The 22,027-nt window shown below is 40.3% G+C and overlaps 1 protein-coding gene across 2 annotated transcripts in view; it reads left to right on the top strand.

The window, feature by feature from the left end:
- Nucleotides 1-602: 602 nt before the first annotated feature.
- The window catches only part of LOC101174951 (acid-sensing ion channel 1C), a 115,619-nt gene continuing 94,194 nt past the window's right edge, over nt 603-22,027 (top strand). For both annotated transcript variants that reach the window (XM_011487004.3, XM_023965533.1), the window contains exon 1: nt 603-2,105. In XM_011487004.3, the coding sequence (XP_011485306.1) occupies nt 1,551-2,105 (555 nt within the window). In that variant the 5' untranslated portion in view covers nt 603-1,550. The remainder of the gene's footprint in view (nt 2,106-22,027) is intronic.

The following is a 22,027-nucleotide window of genomic DNA, read 5'->3' on the forward strand; positions in this document are numbered from 1 at the left end:
GTAGGTGAAATTTCCAGTAGCTCAGTAGTTTTTGAAATACTCAGACCAGTCGGTCTGGCACCAACAACTATGCTATGTTTGAAGTCACTTCTGTCACCTTTCTTCCCCATTCTGATGCTCAGTTTGAACAGCAGCAGATCTTGTTGACCATGTATACATGTTTAAATGTATTGAGTTGCTGCCGTGTGATTGGCTGATTAGAAATTTGGATTAACCATCAATTGGACAGGTGTACCTGTTAAAGTGACCGGTGAGTGTATTTTAGATTATAGGTGGATGAAGCTGCTTTTGACCTGTTTTTATTGCTTGAAATGCTTCAAAAATATAACAAATGGGTATTGAATACCTCTAAGCTTCCAATCTATCATATTTATATCAATGCATTGAAGAAGCAAGCTGCAGCATTGTTTGACGGCAAGAAGAGGAACTGCTGAAGAAAATAAAGGAATAGTGAAAGAGTGAAGATTGTGTCCAGATTGAGAGAGTTGTCTGTGAGAACAGACTCAAAGGAAAAGCAGCCGTTCAGCAGTGGGATGAATCTTGACTACTAAAGAGGGGGAGAGAGAGGGAGGCTGAGAGAGCAAGAAGTGGGGGAGTGGTGGGAGAGAGCGACAGGAGGAGAGAAAGCGAGAGGTTTCACACGGCAGAATATAAATCTGTATGTTAACGCGACTAAAGCTCGGGGGTCTCGAAGTGGTTTTTGGGGTGGTGCTGGTGGGGGTGGTCCTAAAGCATCAAGAGGTGGTCTTCTCCGTTAACTGAGGATCTGTGCAAAAAAGGAAGTGGAACGTGTGGAATCTATGAACGCCGGTTGTCAAGCACAGTGGTGCGCTGGTCGGAGGTCTCTGACCCCCCTTCATTTTCATTTCTTGGAAGAGAACCGCTAAAGAGACACAAGAGAAAAGGGGAAGGTGGCAGCAAGGGACCAGTGAGCTGTTTCTCTCTTTATTACCTTCATTCACAAAAGCGTTGCATCCCATTATCACAGCGATGTAGAGGCATTCTCTCAGATTGGAGGAATGGTCCCATTGACTGCTGGAGGCTTAGCACCTCTTTCTAAATGCTAGCCCTTTTCATTACAGCCCCCCCTCCCTGTCATCTCTCGCCTTTTTTCTTTTAAATTTGCTGTTTTTCTCTGTTCTGCTTTTTTTTTTCAACTGTGTAATTGAGTTGGAGACCGAAGGCTCTTTGCTCCGACACAAGTGGGTGTTTCTGTCATTGTGTTTGGTGCGCGTCCACAGAGGACAGCTAAGCAAGGAGTGTGAGAGACAGCTTTGGACACAATAGAACAGCAGACTTAAAGAGAAGGAGACCAGGGACTCCTGTGCAAGCTGCAGACCAACGGCATGAAATCTGCAATCAAACAAAAACAGTCACAGAGACTGACAACCATTTTAAAGTAGCCATTGAGTACAACATTACTACTTCTTTTGGGGAAAACAAGTCCGTTTGCCAAAGCGTCACTGTTGGCCGACTCCGCTTTTCTTGTTGCTAAGCAAAGCCTACAACTTGAAATTATTGAGAAGACGGCACTGAGCATCACTACAGTCATGAAAGGAAGCTCGGAGGAGAGCATTGAGAGTGCCAGGCCCTCCAATCTGCAAGCTTTTGCCAATATATCTACCCTCCATGGCATGAGTCACATATTTGCCTATGGGCACATGACATTTCGTCGATTTCTCTGGACGCTGTCATTCCTGGGATCATTAAGTTTACTGATGCTGGTCTGCATGGATCGGGTGGTATATTATCTAGAATATCCTCACGTCACCAAGCTAGATGAAGTGGCAGCAACAAACCTGACTTTCCCAGCAGTCACTTTCTGTAATCTTAATGAATTCCGCTTTTCCAAAATCACCAGAAATGACCTCTATCATGTTGGAGAGCTTTTGGCCCTCCTCAATAACGACCACCAAATAGCCAACCCTCATTTAGCCGAGCCTGAAGTTCTGGCTGCGCTGAAGGACAAGGCAAACTTCAACAACTTTAAACCCAAACTTTTCAACATGACTGATTTCTATAACCGAACAGGACACGACATTAGTGAAATGTTGCTACAATGCACCTTTCGAGGAGAGGATTGCTACGCCATGAATTTTACCACAGTGAGTAGTAATTATTTACATATCTGCTGATCTTTTTCTTTTCAGAGTCTCCCGTTTTATTTCAGGTTCAGATAAACTTAAATGTGGATTATATGTTTTATTCAAAACTGATGTTTACCCTCATTTCCATTCCATTTTTAATCAGATCTGGTGTTTTAATCCATTCTAGGTTTTTGCAAACTCCCAAAAAAAGATTCTCCGGTGATATTTCAGAAGTGTTGACTTCAAGTTTGGCATCAAACTTGTGATGAGAGTAGATTTTTAAGCAGAACTTCTCTCAGAATTCACTCTGTGATCTCTCAGAACATCTTGGTATGATGAAGAGGGAACAGATAGTGTGAGCTGTGCACAAATTGGCTGCATCTTTGAGAGAGACTTTCATGGCCAGAGTTGCATTTTGTGTTTTATCTAGATTATTTTTATAATATTGTGGTTCATCAATGTTTGCATTTATTATTTGCATATTATTTTTATAGAGTATTGGAGAAGTTGTTGAGTTTAAAAGTGTTTACGTTTTGTTCGAATAAATGCTTCCTGTCCTTTCAAGCAAAACAATTCATTCACAGCCACAGCCATAACATTACCTCTAAAACACTGCCAAGGTGCTCTCTGCTGTGATGGAAAGACTCTGCACCCGGATAGGATGATGAGAAATATAAAGCCTCGTTTCCACTATGGTCCGGTCTGGTTTAGAATGGTCCGGTCAATTTAGGTGAGCGTTTCCACTCAAAGTTGAACCATCACGGCACATGCGGGGTGAGGCTAATAACATCAACAATGGAGGTCATCCAGCAGCTCACCTTTTTCTGTTTGGCTATTGGATCTTTGTATATACAAAGCTTTTAATGTTGTTAGAGAGAAGATTGCGGGCGGCAAAGAGGAATACAGCTGCTTTCTTGGCGCTTTCTTTTCTCAAGAGAAGATCTGCCCTAACCGGTCCTTTACATTTTTCTATGGACCTACAACCAACGGGGCCCCAAAAATGGTACGATTCGGTCCGGCTTAATGGGTCCATTTTATAAGGTAAATGCTCAAAATACCGGACGGTACTGGACTTGAGGAAGACCGCTCAGTGGAAACTAAGCTTAAGGGCATCATGGTATTTTGTCTGTTGTGACTTTGGGGGAGCATCTCTTGGATGATGTTGATTGTTGTGCCCATCGAGACGACTGTTGTTGTGATTTTGGGCTATACAAATAAAATTGAATTGAATTGAATTGTGACTGCAGTTGTTCTGGCACCAATTCCAGCTAAATGCTAGACGTCTAGATAATAATTTGTTCATTTGTACTTGTATTTTTTTTTCTAATTTAAAGTTATTCAAGATATAAACTGACCAATCAGATGCCTCACTTAAAGTATGTGGTGCCTGCTGACCTTCATGCCTCACGTTTGTCAGATACTACCAAGCCTACTTTCAAGTAGTAGTTTACTCCTGACTGGCGAGAGAGTGTTACCATAGAAACCATGACTCTGACAGATTCGGACCAATCGGTGCTTGCTGAAATCATCAGGCTCCAACATGGCTGTGTCTGTGTTGGGGGAAAAACGGCGACTGAATTTATTTTCTATGGGTGACGTCACACTTACTCAGTCCGGTTCTCATATACACTTAATGCTCAGGACCTTTTCCGACCAGGTCATTTGTACCAAGCGGGGTAAGCTTGACCCCCTAAGTTTTGTTTGTATAGTTATTTGTTCTGTACACTGCCACATCTAAGCAAACTGTCCGTCAGAGGTGTTTCAGTTGGCTCTGGTCTAGTATGGATCTTGGGAGATCATGATAATCGTACCACGATGTGATGTTATGTAGGTGTCAGTTCATGCTGTTTCAATTGCAAATGCAAAAACTCTTCCCCCCCTTGAGTCCACACCCAATCTTCTTTATATTGAGTAACAGATGGTAAATCAGTTAAGAGTGCTATCTACTGTATGGAGTGTGTGAAACCTGAATCGTAATGAGTATCGTGAGTGCTGGGTAAGCAGAAAATTTGGTAGGGATTTTTGGTGCCATGAGGAAAGTTTCCTCGATTTGAAAACTTAACAAATTATGTCAATTCAGATCAATGGAAAGGCCATACCTTAAAGATCCCAGCAGAACATTTAATCCTGATGAGATGATCAATGCGGTTCACTTCATTAAGTAACAATGGGACGGATCAATGAATGCCAACAATGTAAAGATACTTGAACGCAGTATAATTTATGATGAGGGAAAGCAGAAAAACGATTTTATGTACTCAATAAAACAAACTCAGCCTGTGTGTGCATAAACAAGAGAGAACTGGTCCCCACTGACACACTTAAATACTGCATTATGGTTTAAAAAGTTATACGACTAAATAGCTTATAACTATCTGATTTAATGCTCTCTTTAAAGGTCTGAATGCCCCTTATGAGTTAAACTGTTCTCTAAATAATTTGCTTCTAAAGTCCTGCTTACACAATTGTAAAGATTGTGCTCTAAATATTTTCGGTCAAATACCTCTCTCTTCATGTTTTCATTCAAAATAACTTAATTTTTTTAAAGAACAAAGCCCGAATATTCTGTACTTATGTAATGAAGTGTTTATTCTGATTTACCAAACTGATCTTTTATCTTTTATGATTTAGATTTTTGATTTTACAGATGAATTGACGCTCATGGTGATGGGCTGCACGGTGGCGCAGTGGTTGGCGCTCTTGCCACACAGCAAGAAAAACATGCTTAATGGGTTAGTTGGTTACTCTAAATTGTCCATAGGTGTGAATGTGAGTGTGCATGGGTGTGTTATTGTGGCCCTGCGATGGACTGGCGACCTGTCCAGGTCTGCCTTCACCCACGAGTGGCCGGGATAGGCTCCGGCAGCCCTGTGACCCTTAAAGGGATCAAATGGATTAGAAGAAGAATGATAGATAAAATTCGTCACAGAAAAGGTGTGTGGGTATGAGATGCTATATTGGATTTCAGTTCTTTTGTGTCTTTTTAATTTGTGATGCAAAGTGGAATTGGCTTAATTTAGCATTCATGCTTGTTTCAAAGCAGCACTCAGGAGTGTCTCCACAAAATCATTCATGGAAAGCTAATTGCTGTTGTACTGCTAGCTAAGCATTTGAAATGAGCTGAACAGAAAAAAAAAGTTCACGTATTCAGAAAGTTTAGTCTTCCTGAGGTTTAATAAGCTGGAGTCCAAACAGGCAGGTTGTCATTTTTGACATTGCTTCTGAAATGAGCTTTTTGTGGTTAGAAGTGTTGAAACTGTCATAATGCAAAAAGGATTTATCATAAATAACACAAATTTACACCCTGGCTATCTGAAGATTCATAACCCCTTTTTTGTAATAGTAAAACCTGTCCAACATAAAAGGCCTTCAGCGCTCATCTGTTTGCTCAGTTGTTGGACAGAACAAGTTAAAAGAAGAAAAAAAGTATTTATCAGAGGGATTCATGTATTTTATTTTAAGTAATTTAACTCAAATGGAGCTCACCATTGGTAGTCATACCTTTTTTTAATCCAGTTATACTTTAATTTTGCTTGTATTTGTGGAGGTTTGGAAACTTTTTTTCTTTGCGGTATATTTTGGGATGGCAACTGCCAAGAAATATTTACGATTAAAAGGATTGAGGAGTTTTGACCTCCAAAAAACAGAGAGAATCCATTAAGTGTTGTTTCTAATGCAAACACAGCTTTCAGAATGTTTTGCGTTGTAATTGATGGAAGGGCAAAGATAAAGTGCTACTTTGAATTTCAAATACCAATACCCATTTAAATCCCTTAAATGAGTTTATCGGCCCTAAATTATGAGGTTTGGAAAACATATCTGGTTCCTCTTTATTTTTTATTTTAGGAGTTTTATTAATGTCCGCAGATGAACTTTAATTTAGCAATTGAAACGTCTCAAAACAACGATTAAGGTATTTTGTTTAGTATTGGTGATCAGAATTAACTTTTTTTATGATTTTAAGACAACAATTTAAATAAGGTGTTTGCATTTGCATGTATGGTAACAGTTTGGCTGATTAATAAAAATAGAATTATTTAATTATTAAAAAAACGCCAGGTAAAGTAGACAAAGTATTAAAAAGTATAAAGTAAGTATGAAAGAAAGTATTAAAAAGTAGTAAGTATTAAAGAAAGTATGATGGAAAGTTTGAAATATTTTGGTGCTGGACTACAGACACAAGGCTGTAAAATGATGAAATTGAAAAAATAAATTCCAAGAAACAACAAAAACCAGTAAATTAATTTCTAAATTTAACGTAAAATTTTAATTTAGGTTTTAAAAGTTATCACGAGACTCAAAAACAAAAAAGTAGGCTGTTTTCTGTTCATCCCTCAACTCTGGAGGGGTAATATTTCACGTTCATAGCCTAGCATCACTGTCAATTTCCCCCAGCAGAGATGATCAGAAAATGAGTGTCATTACCGTCAAATCTAAACGGCACAGCTTCTCCTTCTGTGGTACTGCCAGACTGACTTCCTGAATGGTCACTTCTGCTAAAAGCTCGCCAAGTGATCACTCATGTGACTCTTCATCCTCCTCATCTCCCACCGGTGTGTTGCAGTTATCTTCACCTCCAATGTTAGCATCCTCACAGCTGCGTCACTTAACTATATTTTCATCATTTGTGATGAATATCCCACCTAAACACGTTTTGCCTAAACATCACTCCATTTCATGACAACAGAAAAGCTGTTTAAAGCCAGATAAAGATTCAGAAAGAGGGCCTGGATTTTACCCATGATCCTTTATGATGTTTGAAATATTTTTTCAGTCTGAGCAGAACTAGGAGGGATTTGGATGGAAAGTACTGGGACCCAATTTATTATAAGTGGTTGTCATAAATGAAGCGCATTGTAACTATTTGAAGAGTGTTTATGGGACTCTTGTGACACGTGACGACGCTGTAAATTGTTCCTCAGTCACCGTCAGAAGCAGGTTCTGATGAAGATTTTGAATTATCTGAGGGCAGGAATAAAGTCTTGACGGCTCATGATGACAAATCCCTCGTGGCCTTGCTAGTTCTTCCAAAGTGGGGGGGGGAAAAATCAGCATTCATCATCACATGTTGCTGATATTCAGTCTTGGATATGACATCCGTCTCTCATCCCGATGACGGCGGGGGGCGGAGGGGGTAAAACACGGTCACAGAAGAGCCACGGAGATTGAAGATCTGCAATGAGCTGACAAAAGCTTTTATGCAGAGAAGTTCAGCATTTGAAAGCTCATTTATTTCTTTAAAGGGACTGATATGGAGGCAGACACTTTATTTCTCAGAGTTTGTTGACATATGCATATAAATGTGTAGGGTTTGAAATATCAAATCCAGCTTGTTTGTGAAAAAAAAAAACTAGTTTTGCCTTGTTTCAGTTTGAAGCAGCTTGACAAGAGAAGAATTTATAAATTGCCATGCAGTTCAGTCCCTAATATATAAATCCACTTTTTACACATTCCAATTCTGCTTTTCAAACGGTCTGATTACTTGGATTTAAATTGTTTCAGCTTAAGTTCTCTTTGCATAGTTATAAGAAAATATAAATTTTCTTAGAAATAGTTACAAATACTTTGGAGAGCCGGTTTAGCTCGTGCTGGTTTGCGGCCCCTTCCGTCCGTGAAACCAGGGTTCGACTCCGGGCTGCTCCCTGTTCCCTTCTCTACCTCTGTGCCGGTTCCAAGCCCGGTTTGAGAAGGTTGCGTCAGGAAGGGCATCTGGCGTAAAACATTGCCAAATTTACCATGCGACTTGTTCGCTGTGGCGACCCCTGATGGGAGAAGCCGAAAGTGGAAGTAAGTTACAAATACTTTGGAAACCTTTTGTTTTTAGTTTGAGCAAACGCTGTTATTGATTTTTAAAAGAATGTTTCTAGGGTATGTGATTAACTGTCTGCTAGTTGTTTTCTTGGGTTTAATAAAAACCGTCTTGGTCATTTTTTTAAATGTAACGTCTTAGTAACCTTACAGGTGGAAACGGGCCACCTGGAGGGAAAAAATAGGCAAACCTGTACAGGGCACGCAGGTGTCCCGCATTAAATCTCAAGGTCATAGACCCTTGTGTGCGCTCGTGGAGAGAAAATGTTCATGCACGTTTTTTTTACTGGCATGCTGTAGGCAACAGGTCATAGCGAAGTAGGTGAGATGCAGGCGTGTTGTACATCACCTTTATTTTCTCAAACTCTGCTCAACTGGCCTGTTGAGGCTGATTTTCATCTGAGGTGGGTCTTTGTTGTGTTCATTAATCAATCAGAATGTTTACTTGGCCTCCGTCGTGTCTGCTTCTGATGTCCATCTCTCTGTTTTACGAAGGAGTTCTATTTCCAGGCTGTTGATATGTCAATGTCGCTGCAAAAAGCCGGAGAAATGGGAAAAAGGTCAGAGTTTCAAAATAAAAACTTCCATTGTACCTCCAAAATAAAACTAAATTTCTTTTAATTTATACTCAAGGTGCCGTGCTCACACACTTAAGGGGCATTGACACCATGGATAACACCAGCATCCATTTTCGCCATGAGCGACCAAAGTTTAATCTCGAAGTACAGAAGCATAACATAATTTATGACTCAAAACATGCATTTTACAAGGACTCATAAGGGCAGGGCACGGGGCCTGATTGGTTAAGCTTTGGATGAGAGAAGAGAGCGAGAAACAACTACTAGACATGGGGGTGGCAAAACCACCTCTTGGGGAGGCAGGGGGCAGGTGAAACGACAGGAAACACAATCGAGACCATGTAAACTAACTGACGGTCGTGAGACAGACTTCCAACACAAAAGATGCACCACAAACGTACCAGTGTAAATCTGGGGTTAGTGCTGTTTGTGTGACAAGTACAAGATGTGCTATTTCCCAGGCAGCCTGACTGTTAGCAATTGGTAAATTAGAAAAAAAGTTTGTGTGGACATCCTACAGGCGTCCTAAAGGCATTTATGCGTCATGTGCTCACCCCATGTGTGTAGCATTTGTGCCCAGTCAGCAAGTCACTCCTTATTAACACCTATAGAGTGTGGCGTAAAAGTGTACTACCTGTATGTTATAAAAGTACAGGTATCCTTACAAATCGCTATACACTTACCACATACACAACAATATGTTCCACTTTTAGTGTGCGCCTCAAGGGAACTGCAAAACTCATCTGCGCTCCCCTTAAGACGTGACCACTTTCCTCTACGGCCCTTCATGGGTCCTGACGGGTCCTGTACGAGCGCATGTGACTAAGGCTAAAATACTGCATTAGGTGGTTTATTGGGTCCATTGCTAAAGCAAAGTCAAATTACCAAAAAGCCAGAATTTTTTTACCCAAATTACAGCTGAAGGGTGGAGTTTGTGTAAACATCACATACTCTGAAGGCCAGCGCAACTGCTCCAGGCCAACTGACCTTGAACAAACTTTATTAGGTATTAAACATGTATGAATAGATGGATAATCTGAAAATAAGCACAATTAAACATTTCAGTTTGAGTGAAAGAAGATGCATAGAAATTCAGGGTTGTGTGACAGTTTCTTAAGGAATTTTGACGTGTCCTCAGCAGTGACGTTGACTTGTACAAGTAGATAAAGGTCTACATGAAAGACTGTCGGTTCAAAAGCTTCTGTAGGTGTTCAAACCAATGCAGATCTGGGGACTGAGGACAGCTTGGCGTGCAGAACAGAAGGGCAGACGTAAAGGCGCACAGCAACAACACTGCTAAACGAAGCCTTATGTTGAGCGAGCAAGAAGCAACACCTCACTAAGTTGGTCTCCATAAAAGATTTTGCGGGGGTAACATATCCAACTGCTGTAGCAGCTAATGACTAAATGTGTTTGTTTTGCAAGTGGAAGGAGATTGTGAAGCAAAACTATTTTCAGAGTTGAGATATCTGCACAAAATGGTCTTTAAATCTGCATCGTTAAACCTCCCTAGATTTTGGGGGAAATAAAAGCGAAGCATCTTGGCTTTGTCACTGCTTGCTCTGCAGCTGATACAGAAAATAAAGGAGTCTGGCACTGATGTAATCAGAACAAAAGAAAAGACTCCTGAGTCAGACAGTGCAAAAACTCTAAGGGTCAGATTAGGAAAACATTGAAAGAAAATGAAATGCTCCATTTGATATATAAGGTGCCAATTCTTTTTTTTTTTTTAGAAAGAGAATCTGGCATTTACCTCTGCCTTTAAACAAGTTCCTTGATATCTTTGCTGAGGGCAAAGCAGTTTTTAACCGTTAGAATTCAAAGTGAAAATTTAAGTTCCGATTCCTCAGGTGAGAAGTAGACATGTTGGGAATTACAGCTTTGATGGGAAAACATCAATCACAGCAAATTTATCAAGCGTGCTCTTTAGAGCAAAGTCACTGGAGAAATATATGTTGGCCCCAAATGGATATATTTTGTCCAACAAGCCACCTGTCAGCTTATGCGGTGATAGATTTATGGTGATGTAGTCTAACAGGATTTACAGTGAGCAGCATGCAGGAACAGCCCACTGAAAATGAAGTTGGTGCAGACCATGCAGCTGCAGTGAGATCAGTGGTCCGACAAGAGCTCCATCACCTGCAGTTTAAATCCTCATTATTAAATCTCAAAGTGATTATTTATGAATCAATCCCTCTATTCACAGGTTGGAGACTGTGGCTGTTAAGGTAAAGGTACAAATATCAAAATAAGGTAACCTCTGTGTGGCTTTCCGATGTTCGAGCGGTCATAGTGAAAGTGTCTGGAGTTCGCTAAGGCTTTAGTCACATGCACCCAGACGGTGGGTTTACCTGTATGGATGCTATGGATTTTTGGGTTTTCTGGGCACTAGGAGGGTCATAGAGACTAGTGGGAACGCAGGTGTGTCTTGCAGTTCTCTTGAGGCTCGCACAGCTTCAGGCTGCATGCAAGGAGCACGCAACGGCACACATGAACAGCACTAACGGTCTCCGTAACCGGCCTGGATCATTTAAGATTATGCCTAATTTTACCTTCACTTACCCTTTTGTGATGTTTAAGTGTTTACTATAACCCATCGCCTGCAGCCTACCTCTAGGCTGCAGTAGCCTAGAGGTAGGCTAGAACCTTTTTCTCCTGCAGACATCCCATATCCACCTGTAAGGGCAGATATGACTAAGGCATAACCATTCCTAAAAGCAAACATTTCATGTGAGGGTTTGAAAAGATGGAGTGTGAAGAAAAACAAAAAGGAAAAAAACAAAACATCACTGAATTTGAGGCCGTCCAACAGCTATAGCCAAACATCTGAAATTCACAACTGTTGAGTAGGAGGTGGGAGTTATACACACCTGCGAGCACAGGGGGTTACTTTTTTTTACCCAAAAATAGCCGCATTCATCCCTGTTCATCTAGTGGAGTGAAGTTGCAGCCAGCCTTGTTATTTTTCTTGCAGCATAAGGTGTTGCCTACTAATGTGACACTTCTGTTCCATAAGTTGAGCCTTCAAGGCAGCATTTCGTCTTTGGGATGAGTTCTTTCATTAAAAGTCACACACCCTGTAAGCTTCATGGTAGGATATAAAACACCAGAGGCAGGCCGGTCGCACATATACACAAGTAAACACACACACAAACACAAGGCAGTGTAGCCACCCACCAGAAACCATTACATCACTGCAGGTAAATTACAGAAGCCCTGGGAACATTGTGACCGTAGCCTGAACTACCGTTGGAAAAAAATACATGCTACATTGTTCTTGCAGAAGCACAGCATTGAAAATCAAAGGGCAAGTGTAATTAATTAGTATGAATTTCTGTGTCATTGGTGCATATATTTTCCAGTTTAGCGTAGCATGGTTTCTACATATCCGTCAAACATCTCAACAAGGAAGTCATTTGTAATATTAGCTGTGGTTTTAAAAAAAACCCTGCAACACATTGATGCGGCATAGAAGTCATCCATCAGCTAGCATGATAATCTTCTGGGCAGCAGGCCAACTCTTCTTATTAATTGTACAGAGCTTCCTCTCTGTAGAGGTCTGGGAGGAGATATTTTAGGCAGAATGCAAAGAGAGGCATGGCAAAAGAGATGGATGACAGTTAAATCAACCAGCTCCAGATTTCACGGAACTGATAAAACCATTTGATCATAATTTTAAATTTATACAACCTTATCATTGTTCCTTTTTTTTTTTTTTTTAAAGTTCTTACATACTATCCTATAAAGAGCAGCAGGAGAAGGCATACTGTGCAACAATCTTCAATGAAGATCCAGGTCAATGTTGAAACTTAATCACTCCTCCGTTGGGGTTTGCTCCACCTCTTAATACAAATCCATCTGTAACATTTACAGCAATCCTGCCAACAGACAAATAACCAATTGCTTTTTACCACATAAGTTCCTTGGAAGGCATAATTAATTTCCTACCGAAGGCTTAAATGATATTGATTTATGTACAGTGGCAACTTTTTCACTTGACCTTTTGTCTGTGCCTGTTTGGATCCGTCACTGGTTCTGGCAAGACTGGTAAACATATTTGTATACAACTGATGTTATATCATCTGGCAAACCACTTGTCTGGCCTGCTTAAGATTTTACATAAATGGAAGGATAAATGGAAAGTTAAGCTGTAGAGATTTACTATGTAATGAGTGCAGTCGTTACACTCTTGCTGGGAAGTTACACTTTAAATTCTAAAGGACTGAAGAAGTTAATTGAAAAGAAAAATCCTCCTAATTGTGAACTAAAAAGCATTTTTTAGATAAATCCACTGCTGTGGTTTAATTCCAGGGCATCTTTGTCATAATCATATATACCAAAAATAATTAATGAAGGCTTAGAAAAAAACTCTAAACATAGGTTTATTTATAAAAATCCATTGATATTGTATTTATTTAAAGAAATTTGAAAAGGGGACAACCAGTTAAACAAGCACCTTGTTTTAGCTAAATGTGGTTTTTGACGCGCTATTTAAAATGAGCTTTTTCAGGTATATGCTCAGGAAATGCATATAGATTAAAAAAAATCATGTTTAATTTTAGTGCTAAATTGCACATAAAGTAATCCACAAAATCTCTAAATTCACAACCTTTTATTGAAATTTAAAATACAATTCAGGTACAAAAACAAACATGTTGTTTTGCTTTCCTGTTTTTCAGCTTCTGATATACCCTTTTTATAAGTCTAAAATAAAAATTCAGAACATTTATGGACTTGATCCTTTTTTTGTTGCAATCAGCAACATTTTTGCCTCAATGCCATTAAAGGCAAAGATGTTGGTTTTTTTTGTTGTTTTTTTGGTATGTGATTTTTTTTGTTTTTTTTTCTAAATCCCTGTCAGAAAACATGTCTAAAGTTTAAAGTTCCACTCCGATCATCTTTTGATCTATTTTCAAAGCATTCCCAGTGGTCTCCTCGAATTATGATTATGCTGTTTTTCATCTAGATCAAAAAAAAGACTGTCGTTTTCTAGGACATCGTTTCTGCAGAGCGGAAGTTCACTAGAAATTCACCTCTGACTTCTGGGCGGGACCGTTGGCACGGAGCTCCCTTGACTTCCCATCATCCCTTTTTTTAAGCTCTCTCCTGCTAGTTTACAGCCCCTCACACCCCCAAGATAACATTGCTGATGCAACAAAAATGACACAAAGTGACCAGACAATTGTAGTTTGTACGTAACAACTATAAGCTTTTTTTCCATCTGCTCCGGATTCACAACAGTTTTAATAAAAACTTGCGTATTTGGTTTGGCAATTTCTGGTTGTCTGATCTCCCTGTTGCAGGTCAAGCTGACTGTTCCTGGTCACCAGTTTTTTTATTTTATTTTTGAAGAAGAATTTACTTTTTGTCAGAATTTATTTATGGATGTTTGAATAAGTGATTTAGGCAGTCATTTGTAAACTGCAATTCTAATCTAAAAAAAAAAAAAAAAGGACTGGTGTTGACTGCTTGCCCATGAAAAGTCTTTTTGCCAATTTGGCAACATGAAGATGCTGGCTGTGATCAACAGAAAGTTGTCTTTATTTAGTGCTGGACAGAAGGAAGGGCTGCTCCATGGTGTACATGCTTGTCTCTCGAGTTCATTTGTGATTACAGTGGGTTCGAGTTGGTTGCCTTTGGCAACACTTACATTCATTTTATAATTTCTCTCTTGAAGAACCTTCAAAGGCAAAATGATTAGTTGTTTGAAACCATAATGCCCAGAAAAAACATTTACCTTTTTGGTTCCTGTGTTTGTGGAGCTTAGCTTTGTTTGAGGTTTTCTTTATCTTTATTCTAACCTCCACCACATGAACCACAAAGGCCTTAAGCTTAGCCTAACTCAGTGCCTTAGGGAAGCTCTGTCTGAGATGAAAGGTGAGGTTTTCCTGATCTGGGCCTTCTGCCAGTAACTCCTCGCACATCCTCATTAAACACCTGGGTGCTCTGCGCACTCTGCCCCACCAAGTCACCACGACGCAGTAATCAGTTAACAGTTCGTCTCCCCCGGAGTATCCCAGACATATGGTCACAGATCATTGACTCACAACCTGAGGTCTTGTGATGCCATGTGCAATTATGAACATCACTGTGATCACCGCTAAGGTCCAAAAACAGATAAACACGTCTCTAAGAGACCCTTGGAGGAACTGAATGGGTGACTTGAAATACTGAGTTGAAGGATCCTGCTTTCCAAAGATGAACTGTGTCATCTGATCTGTGCACAGAGATCTTGACTTTAATGAGTTGGATCTCTTAACACACTGCATTCATGTGAGCTCATCCCCCTCTGTTAAAAACCCATGTTCCAAAAACTCTCACTGCTGCAGAATTAGCCGGGCAAAGTCTCTTCTTCACATCAGTCACCAGTCCGTACTGCAGGCTATTTTTCAGGATCCATAAGAAGGCGGTTCATCAAGTTATTTCCTATGCTGTGTTCACACTGAATGCGGTTTGCAGGGCAGGGCTCTCCAGTGTCAACGTGAAGTCAATAAACAGGTGCGATCAGAGGTCCTTTGGGTTTTGCTGTGTTTTAGGCACCGCACTAAAAATTTCAATGCATTGCAGGAGTTCAATAGCTGAACTTTTGCGAAGAATATGCATCGTGTAAACTCAGCTTTGGCCCGTGTCATGTTGATTATTTAATTAGTGTGTGGAGTCCAAAACCAACATGGTGGAGAATTTTTTCGTTCCCGTATGTTCTCCGCCTAAACTTTAAGATATTTTTCTGTAATTTAATTATTTATTTTTTTCTGTTCTCTGGAAGGACAGCAAGTCATCAAACTGGGTCACAAGGAGACGGTATACCGCTGAAATCGGCCGTCATTCATAACATCTGCTGCAGCAGATGGTGAACCTCACCCTACTGGAAGAAACTCTGAATGATCTCATGATCCCAGACGTGGAGACATAATTACTGATGCTTTTGTTGAGCTCTTTTTAATGAATCAACCTGATCTCTCAACATCATCTGTGTCTTCCATGTATCTTAAATTAGATATACTGTCAATGCGTCCATGAAGCGACAAGCCTGAAAACTTTGGACAGTAGCTCCTCCCACGCGCAGTGGGTGGATCAGGATTATGAACACATTTTTTGGACAAGGGTCCATCAGGGAATTTTCCACGCGTCAAAACGGAGGTGCAGGACACAAATTTGCAGCGTGGATTGCGTTCGGTGTGAACGCAGCATTACTTTTTCATGTCAGACTCCTCATACGTTGCTCCAGAGTAAACCTGATCTGGGAAATCATGTAGTGTGTTTTAAAGAAACATTTAAGTGCAAAGCATCTGGGATCATGTTTGACTTCTTACTTGTGCTGTAATTCATTGTAAAGATGAACAACGCAGTCAGACCAACCCAGTAAAACTGTATTGTCACTCAGTGAGAATGGAGTTCATGACTCAGGCTGCTGCTGTGAAATTGTACTTCACTTAACTGCAGCTGGAGTACAACAATGTAAATTATTTTTCATTAGAACTGTGTTAGTTTGTAAAGGACAGTCATTTATACTACAGGCAAAGGTTAATCCAGTTAATTTGTATTTATACCTTACTATAATTGAACATCAGATCAGCAGATGGATTCTGTTTCCGAATCAGGAACCTATATTCACTTGGCGAGGCGTGGACCCTGAGCATTTTGCACCTTGTGTTTGCATGAGTGCTTTTCTTATTAATGTGCAGCAACACAACGAGGCAAGACAAATGAATTTGTCACTTTGGAAACGGACTCTGCCTCCTACATATGCAAAACGTTATTAATTCCTGCCAGGTTTTCCTCAAAGGTTAAAAACAGGCAACTACTTTAATTCCTAATGTGGAAGTTCATGGAAACACTAATCACAGGAGCATAATTGTTGTTGGAATGAGTGCTGCTGTCATTACTTCAGCTGTGACCTGTGTTGCGCTCTAGAAATGGTCTGCAGTGCCTTTCTCATTTGCATTCATGGGCGGTTGTTGTTTATCTCCGCTTCGACTAGATTACTGTATATGGGGGCATGGTTGTCAAATGTATTGAACAGTTATTCTGCTTTAGTTTGTTTCTCCGAAATTACATATTTTCACTTTTGTTGAGGAATATTAAAGTTTGTATTAGATGTTTCATCATTTTCTCTTGGCAATAAAGTTTAGGAAAAGGCCTATTGTTTTAATAAATATTTTTATATTGTTGTTTTTGACAAGAAAAAAGTTCAATATTTAAAGGGCCAATATCATGTTTTTCTTAAGCCTTTCAGAGTCGACTATATGCTGATATATGATATTATATAACCTTTGGCACACTAAATAACACGTTTTTTGTTTTGAAATATTAGTTATTTTCGCAGCTCATTTCCTACCTGTAAGTAAGAATGACTCGACCTCTGAGGCCCGGCTTTTACCTCCTTCTGGGTGCCGCCCCTTTTTTTGACGCCAACCTGGAGCCGGCCTCTGCAGCGTGTCAGCGTTTCGCCCATGAAAACAAACGACATCCAAACATTTTGCAGAGATGGATGTGCATATTTAAGGAAAGCGATTTGCCGGTCACTGCTAGCTCTGCAGAGAAAGTGTGTGTCTTAATCTAGGGGCGGTGCTGGCAGCGCAGACTCTTCTTGGAAGGGGCTGTCCATCACTTTATGACATCACAATGGTTTTCGTGGATTGGGAGAGGCTTGTGCTCAGAGAGCACAGTTTTAGATAAATGCTCTGAGATGCGTAAATGCAGCAAGGATTGAACATTATAATGCACTTAAAAGCTCAAAACAGTTGATTTTGCATAATATAGGCCCTTCAAAATACCTCTTCCCTTTGTAAGTAACCTTATTTTTACCTTTTCTTTTGTTTACTTTTCTGTAATTTTGCAAGGTACTACTGCCTACTATGAGTACTTCTCAATTATTTTTGAGTCAAAAGGTTTTTCCTCCTCATCTCAAGCATTTCATGGCATTCTTGACCTTGTGTTGAGGCTGCATTTGACAAATAATCAACTTCAACTTCCTGTTGATTTGTCAAAGATGAAGTCTTAAAATGTTTTCATTTTTGTTGACTTTTAAGCACCAGGTGGTTAGCCTTTTGAACAGTGTGGTACTTGAAGTAGTCCAAGTTGCCGTGCTGCTGTTCATTGTGGGTATTTCTGGTAGAAAGTCCAAATTGGGAGGAGAAAAAGCAAAATATTGAGACATGTCTACAATTTGGTTGTGTTGAGAAAATTAACTTTAATTATGTCTCTTTTCCCCTTACTTGCCATGCCATATTTTTACCGTATGTGTTTCTTTAGTTCACGGTTGGCTCCTCTTTTATTGCACTGACTTCATGCATTTATTCTATGGGAGCAAGTAATGGTTCATGCTAAATCCGCGCCAACACAGGGGCAACAAAGTATTTGGCAGTAACAGTTCCTGCAAGTTGTTCTACTTAATAAGATGAAATAGGTCTTTAATCTTCCTCATAGATGTTCTCCAACTGTGAAAGCCAGAATGTATAAAAAATAATCCAGAAAATCACATTTATGAGTTTAAAGGATTTAAGTCTACCTTCATTCTATGGAATGTAATCCTGATTGGTGGTGACAGTGGAGGACCAAACCAGAGCTGGGCTGCTCCTCACCAAGGTCCACCCCACAACTTGTATAGTAAAATTTCTAATGACTTTCCGCTCTGCAGAAACTATGTCCAAAAAATAACACAGATTCTTTTTATTTTTGCTAAAATGGCAAAATCATAATTAAAAAAAAAAAAAACACTGGGAATGCTTTGACGTTCCTCTTTAGGTTTAATTTTTGCCATTCAGATATCCAGAGATGATCCATTTGGTGTTTTTACATTTCATGGTTTTTAGCTAAAAGTTTCCTGTCTGTCAAATCGTATTCATGAAAATCGAGTAGTTCAGCAGCAGGACACCAAACCTAAACTCTAGCAGAAGTGTGGGCTGCATCTTCTGAGATGCTTCTGAAACATACCAGCACATTCTGTGTTTTTCTTTCTACCTCTGGGACCTAAAGTTCAAAAGAATAAAGTCAGACAGACAGAGTTTTATTAAAGCAGCGGTACAGAGACATTCCCCTTCAAAGAAAATGTTATTTTTTTCCTTCCTCTTTTAGGATTAGTGACTTTCCCAAATAAACTAATAATTAAGGTTTGTTTTGTAAATTAAAAAAAAAATCTGCCAGAAAGAGATAAAATAAATGACAGCATTAGCACTTCCTTAATAATCTTTCCATTAAAATGAAGAAACATTTAAAATGGGCTTTTTATAGAATCTAACTAAATATAATAACCCATTCTTATTACATTTTCAACAATTTATAAAATGGTTACTTGTGTATTTGGTTCTGGTGGATGCTTTTCTCTCTTCAGTGTCATGAAAAGAAAACAAGCCTCCTGCTTCCTTGGGCCAGTCTGTTGCCATGGCACCATTGCGTAACACATTCTCCTATGCTGCTATCACAAATTGCATTCCTCCATGTTCAATGCAATTACCAGACTCATTTAACTATCTTTTCAGGTGCAACAGCATTCCACAGCTAGAATGGGTGGCGATGCAGATCCATTCAAATGTGTTATCTTGTCTCTCACACCAACCTCTGCTTGTGGAATCTGGGCAATAAGTAACGGTTTCAATGCCTTCTGACAGATGACGCCGTTTGCTTTGATGGTTCATGCTGACCCTAAGTGTCCAAACACACTCTGCTCTGTGAGATCTGCAAACATGTGTATTGTCCAACTTCAATGTTTTGGCTTAAAAACTCATCGGTTGTGGCTGCAGGTTCAAATGTTTTCGCCTAAAGGATACTGACTGATGAAAAAGACGTTCCTCTTGGTTGTTGATCTCACTGAAGCAAGGAGAGCAAACTCTCATTAAGTAGTGCAGTCTTGTCAGACTGATTATAGCTATTAAAACCATGAGACAGAAAATAATGACTCCACCTGGGACTGGATATTTATCATTCATATTTTAAAGAAAATTAATTTGTAGAAATCATGAATCAAAGCCTTAATCACAACTGCCCTTACGGCCCGTAGAGCAAAAGTGATGATACACATTTTTTTGTTTGAGATCGTACTGCAGGCGACAAGCATAAAACATGCAAGGTAAGGGTGACAAAGGTGAGAGACAGGTGAGACACAGATTTTTTGGCCCCGGCAACATCCTGTGGACTGCGCAAGGGGCCTGTTAGCGCTGTTCTTGTGAAAAGTGAGTCTTTGTATGTTTAACCTGCAGAAATGAGGATATTAGGCAAACAGACTGTAGTTTGTGTGGAAATACTCTGGGCACGTGCATATTGTGCGTATGTGCAAACTCCAACTGGGTCAGTGAGGAACAAGTACTCGCACCTTACTAATGTCTAGAGCAGGGGTCGGGAACCTATGGCTCGCGAGCCATATATGGCTCTTTTGATGGTCACATGTGGCTCGCAGACAAATGTTTAATTATAGTTTTTTTTTTTTTCATTAGACCAGTCCTTCTCGGGCGCGATGCGATGCCAGAGGCGCGCAGTAGTAGCAGTGCTTAGAGAGAGAAATCTGCGCCAGCGCTATCAGTTACTATTATCTATTATTTCACAGAGTTTGTACCAGCTGGAAACCTGTGAATTGACGTGCCTAAAACTACTCGCTCCCGTCTCTGAGAAAGAGCGCGCAGATGCGGGGACGGGATGTGTGAGGGAGAAAGCAGGGGGTGGGGCTGAGGTGTTGTGGGGACAGGCAGCAGGTGAATCGCGCAGGGATTGTAAAAACGTAAAACCCGCTTCCCGTCACTCACTGCAGCGTGTGAGTGTGTGTTTGGCTCCCCGTCTGCATGTGAGCAGTCTTTGTCACATCTACAGAACATTCAGACCTACGATGACGTTTAAAGTCTCAACGCCTGAACGAAGCAGAAACTCACCACGTAACTACCACGAGAAATACTCATCATTTATTAGCAACAGAATAAAATTGAAATTAAATCAAATGCACACATTCATTTGTATATTTAGTTTTAAACAAATTGTCGCGGACTGAGTTGGATGGCTGTTGGGCCGCGTTAAAAGTTCTGGAGTTCATTGAACGCGTCAAGCAGAGCTCTGATTGGCCCTCAGTTCTGTCGCTCAGCCTGTTGTTAGGTAGTTTGGACCAATGGGGTTCAGCTATGGGCCGAATAAGGGAAATGGGAGGGCTGCAGCGGGAGCAGGGGAATATAAAGTTGGGAGAAGCGCTCTCGTGTCGGCGGGAGAGATTCAGGAGTTGCTGAATTAATTGAACGGCGTTTGTTGCGGTCTGCAGTAATCGGAATAAAGAACTTTAAAAGAGGTTAAGTCTCCGTGCCTCAGTGTGGGGAAGGGACACTACATTATTGTATGGCTCTTTCGAAATTACATTTCAAAATATGTGGCATTTATGGCTCTCTTGGCCAAAAAGGTTCCCGACCCCTGGTCTAGAGTGTGGCTGAAGGGCGCTGTTCGACAGCATTACCCGCATGTCATAAGTTAAAAGAAACTTCCATTATCCCTACAAATACTTAACGATACACTTACCACACGCACGACAATGGTGTGTTCCATTTTTATGACGTCACTTGAGATGGGTGTACGAGCCTCAAGGGAACTACAAGAGATGACACACCTGTTCTTCCCATAAGATGTGGCCACTCCTCTCTACGACCCTCTGCTGGTCCGGACAACCCAAAAATCCCTACCAGTCAATCTCCTCTATTGGTGCCTGTGTAACCGCCTCTCATCTCTGCTCTGTGTTGTGTTCAGGAAGCCACGTGACCCCGGAAGAATTTTCTATGAGCAGTCTCGAATTTATTCTGGTTACAAGAAAATATTACATCAGCATGTGCCGGGCTCAGACAATGTCCAAAACTGAAAAAAATACAAAGTTCAAATGGGCACCAAAATGTAATTTGAAGGAAAAGATCTCCATCATACTCACCTCTTCCCAATTAAGAAAACAGCAAAAAGAGAAGAGGGGGTGAATGCATCAACCTATACTCAGGATCTGAAGGACCCTAACAGCATGCACCCAAATTACCAGATGTAAAATAAAAAGAAATAAAAAAATACAGTTTTTGCAATTATACTACACTCAGGAGAACCGTTTCTCCTGGAAGAGCTGTGTCTCCGAGCAGAGGAGCGGCTTTGGGACGGCGTGTGATCCGGCGGAGGCGGCTTTTGAATGCAGAAATGTAGCCACTCACAGTCCTGAGAAACCGTGTAAACAATCACGTGAAGTTGTGTTTCCAGTCGTGTCCAGACAAAATAAAGGCTGATGTTAATCCCAAATATTTACATGCGGCAAAGACATGCACATTGCCCGCATGGATTTTAACTGCACCTATGTCGTTGGCACGTATTAGCCCAACACCCTTCTTCTGTGTGGCCTGTGCTTCATTCTTGACCCCACGGATTTAGACAATTTTATAGTATTTTATAATAATAAAAGCATGCTTAGAAGATTATCTTGCTCTATGCAGCAGCTTTGCTTGTTTACAAGAAAACTCGCTATTTCTTCCTCTTCTTTTGCCATTTTTGTATTTTAGACAGCTCTGTGCATAAAACAGTAAATAAATCAAAAGGATTTATTCTGATTGAAAGACT

This window comes from Oryzias latipes, chromosome 17, assembly GCF_002234675.1.
Source record: "Oryzias latipes chromosome 17, ASM223467v1".
NCBI lineage: Eukaryota > Metazoa > Chordata > Actinopteri > Beloniformes > Adrianichthyidae > Oryzias > Oryzias latipes.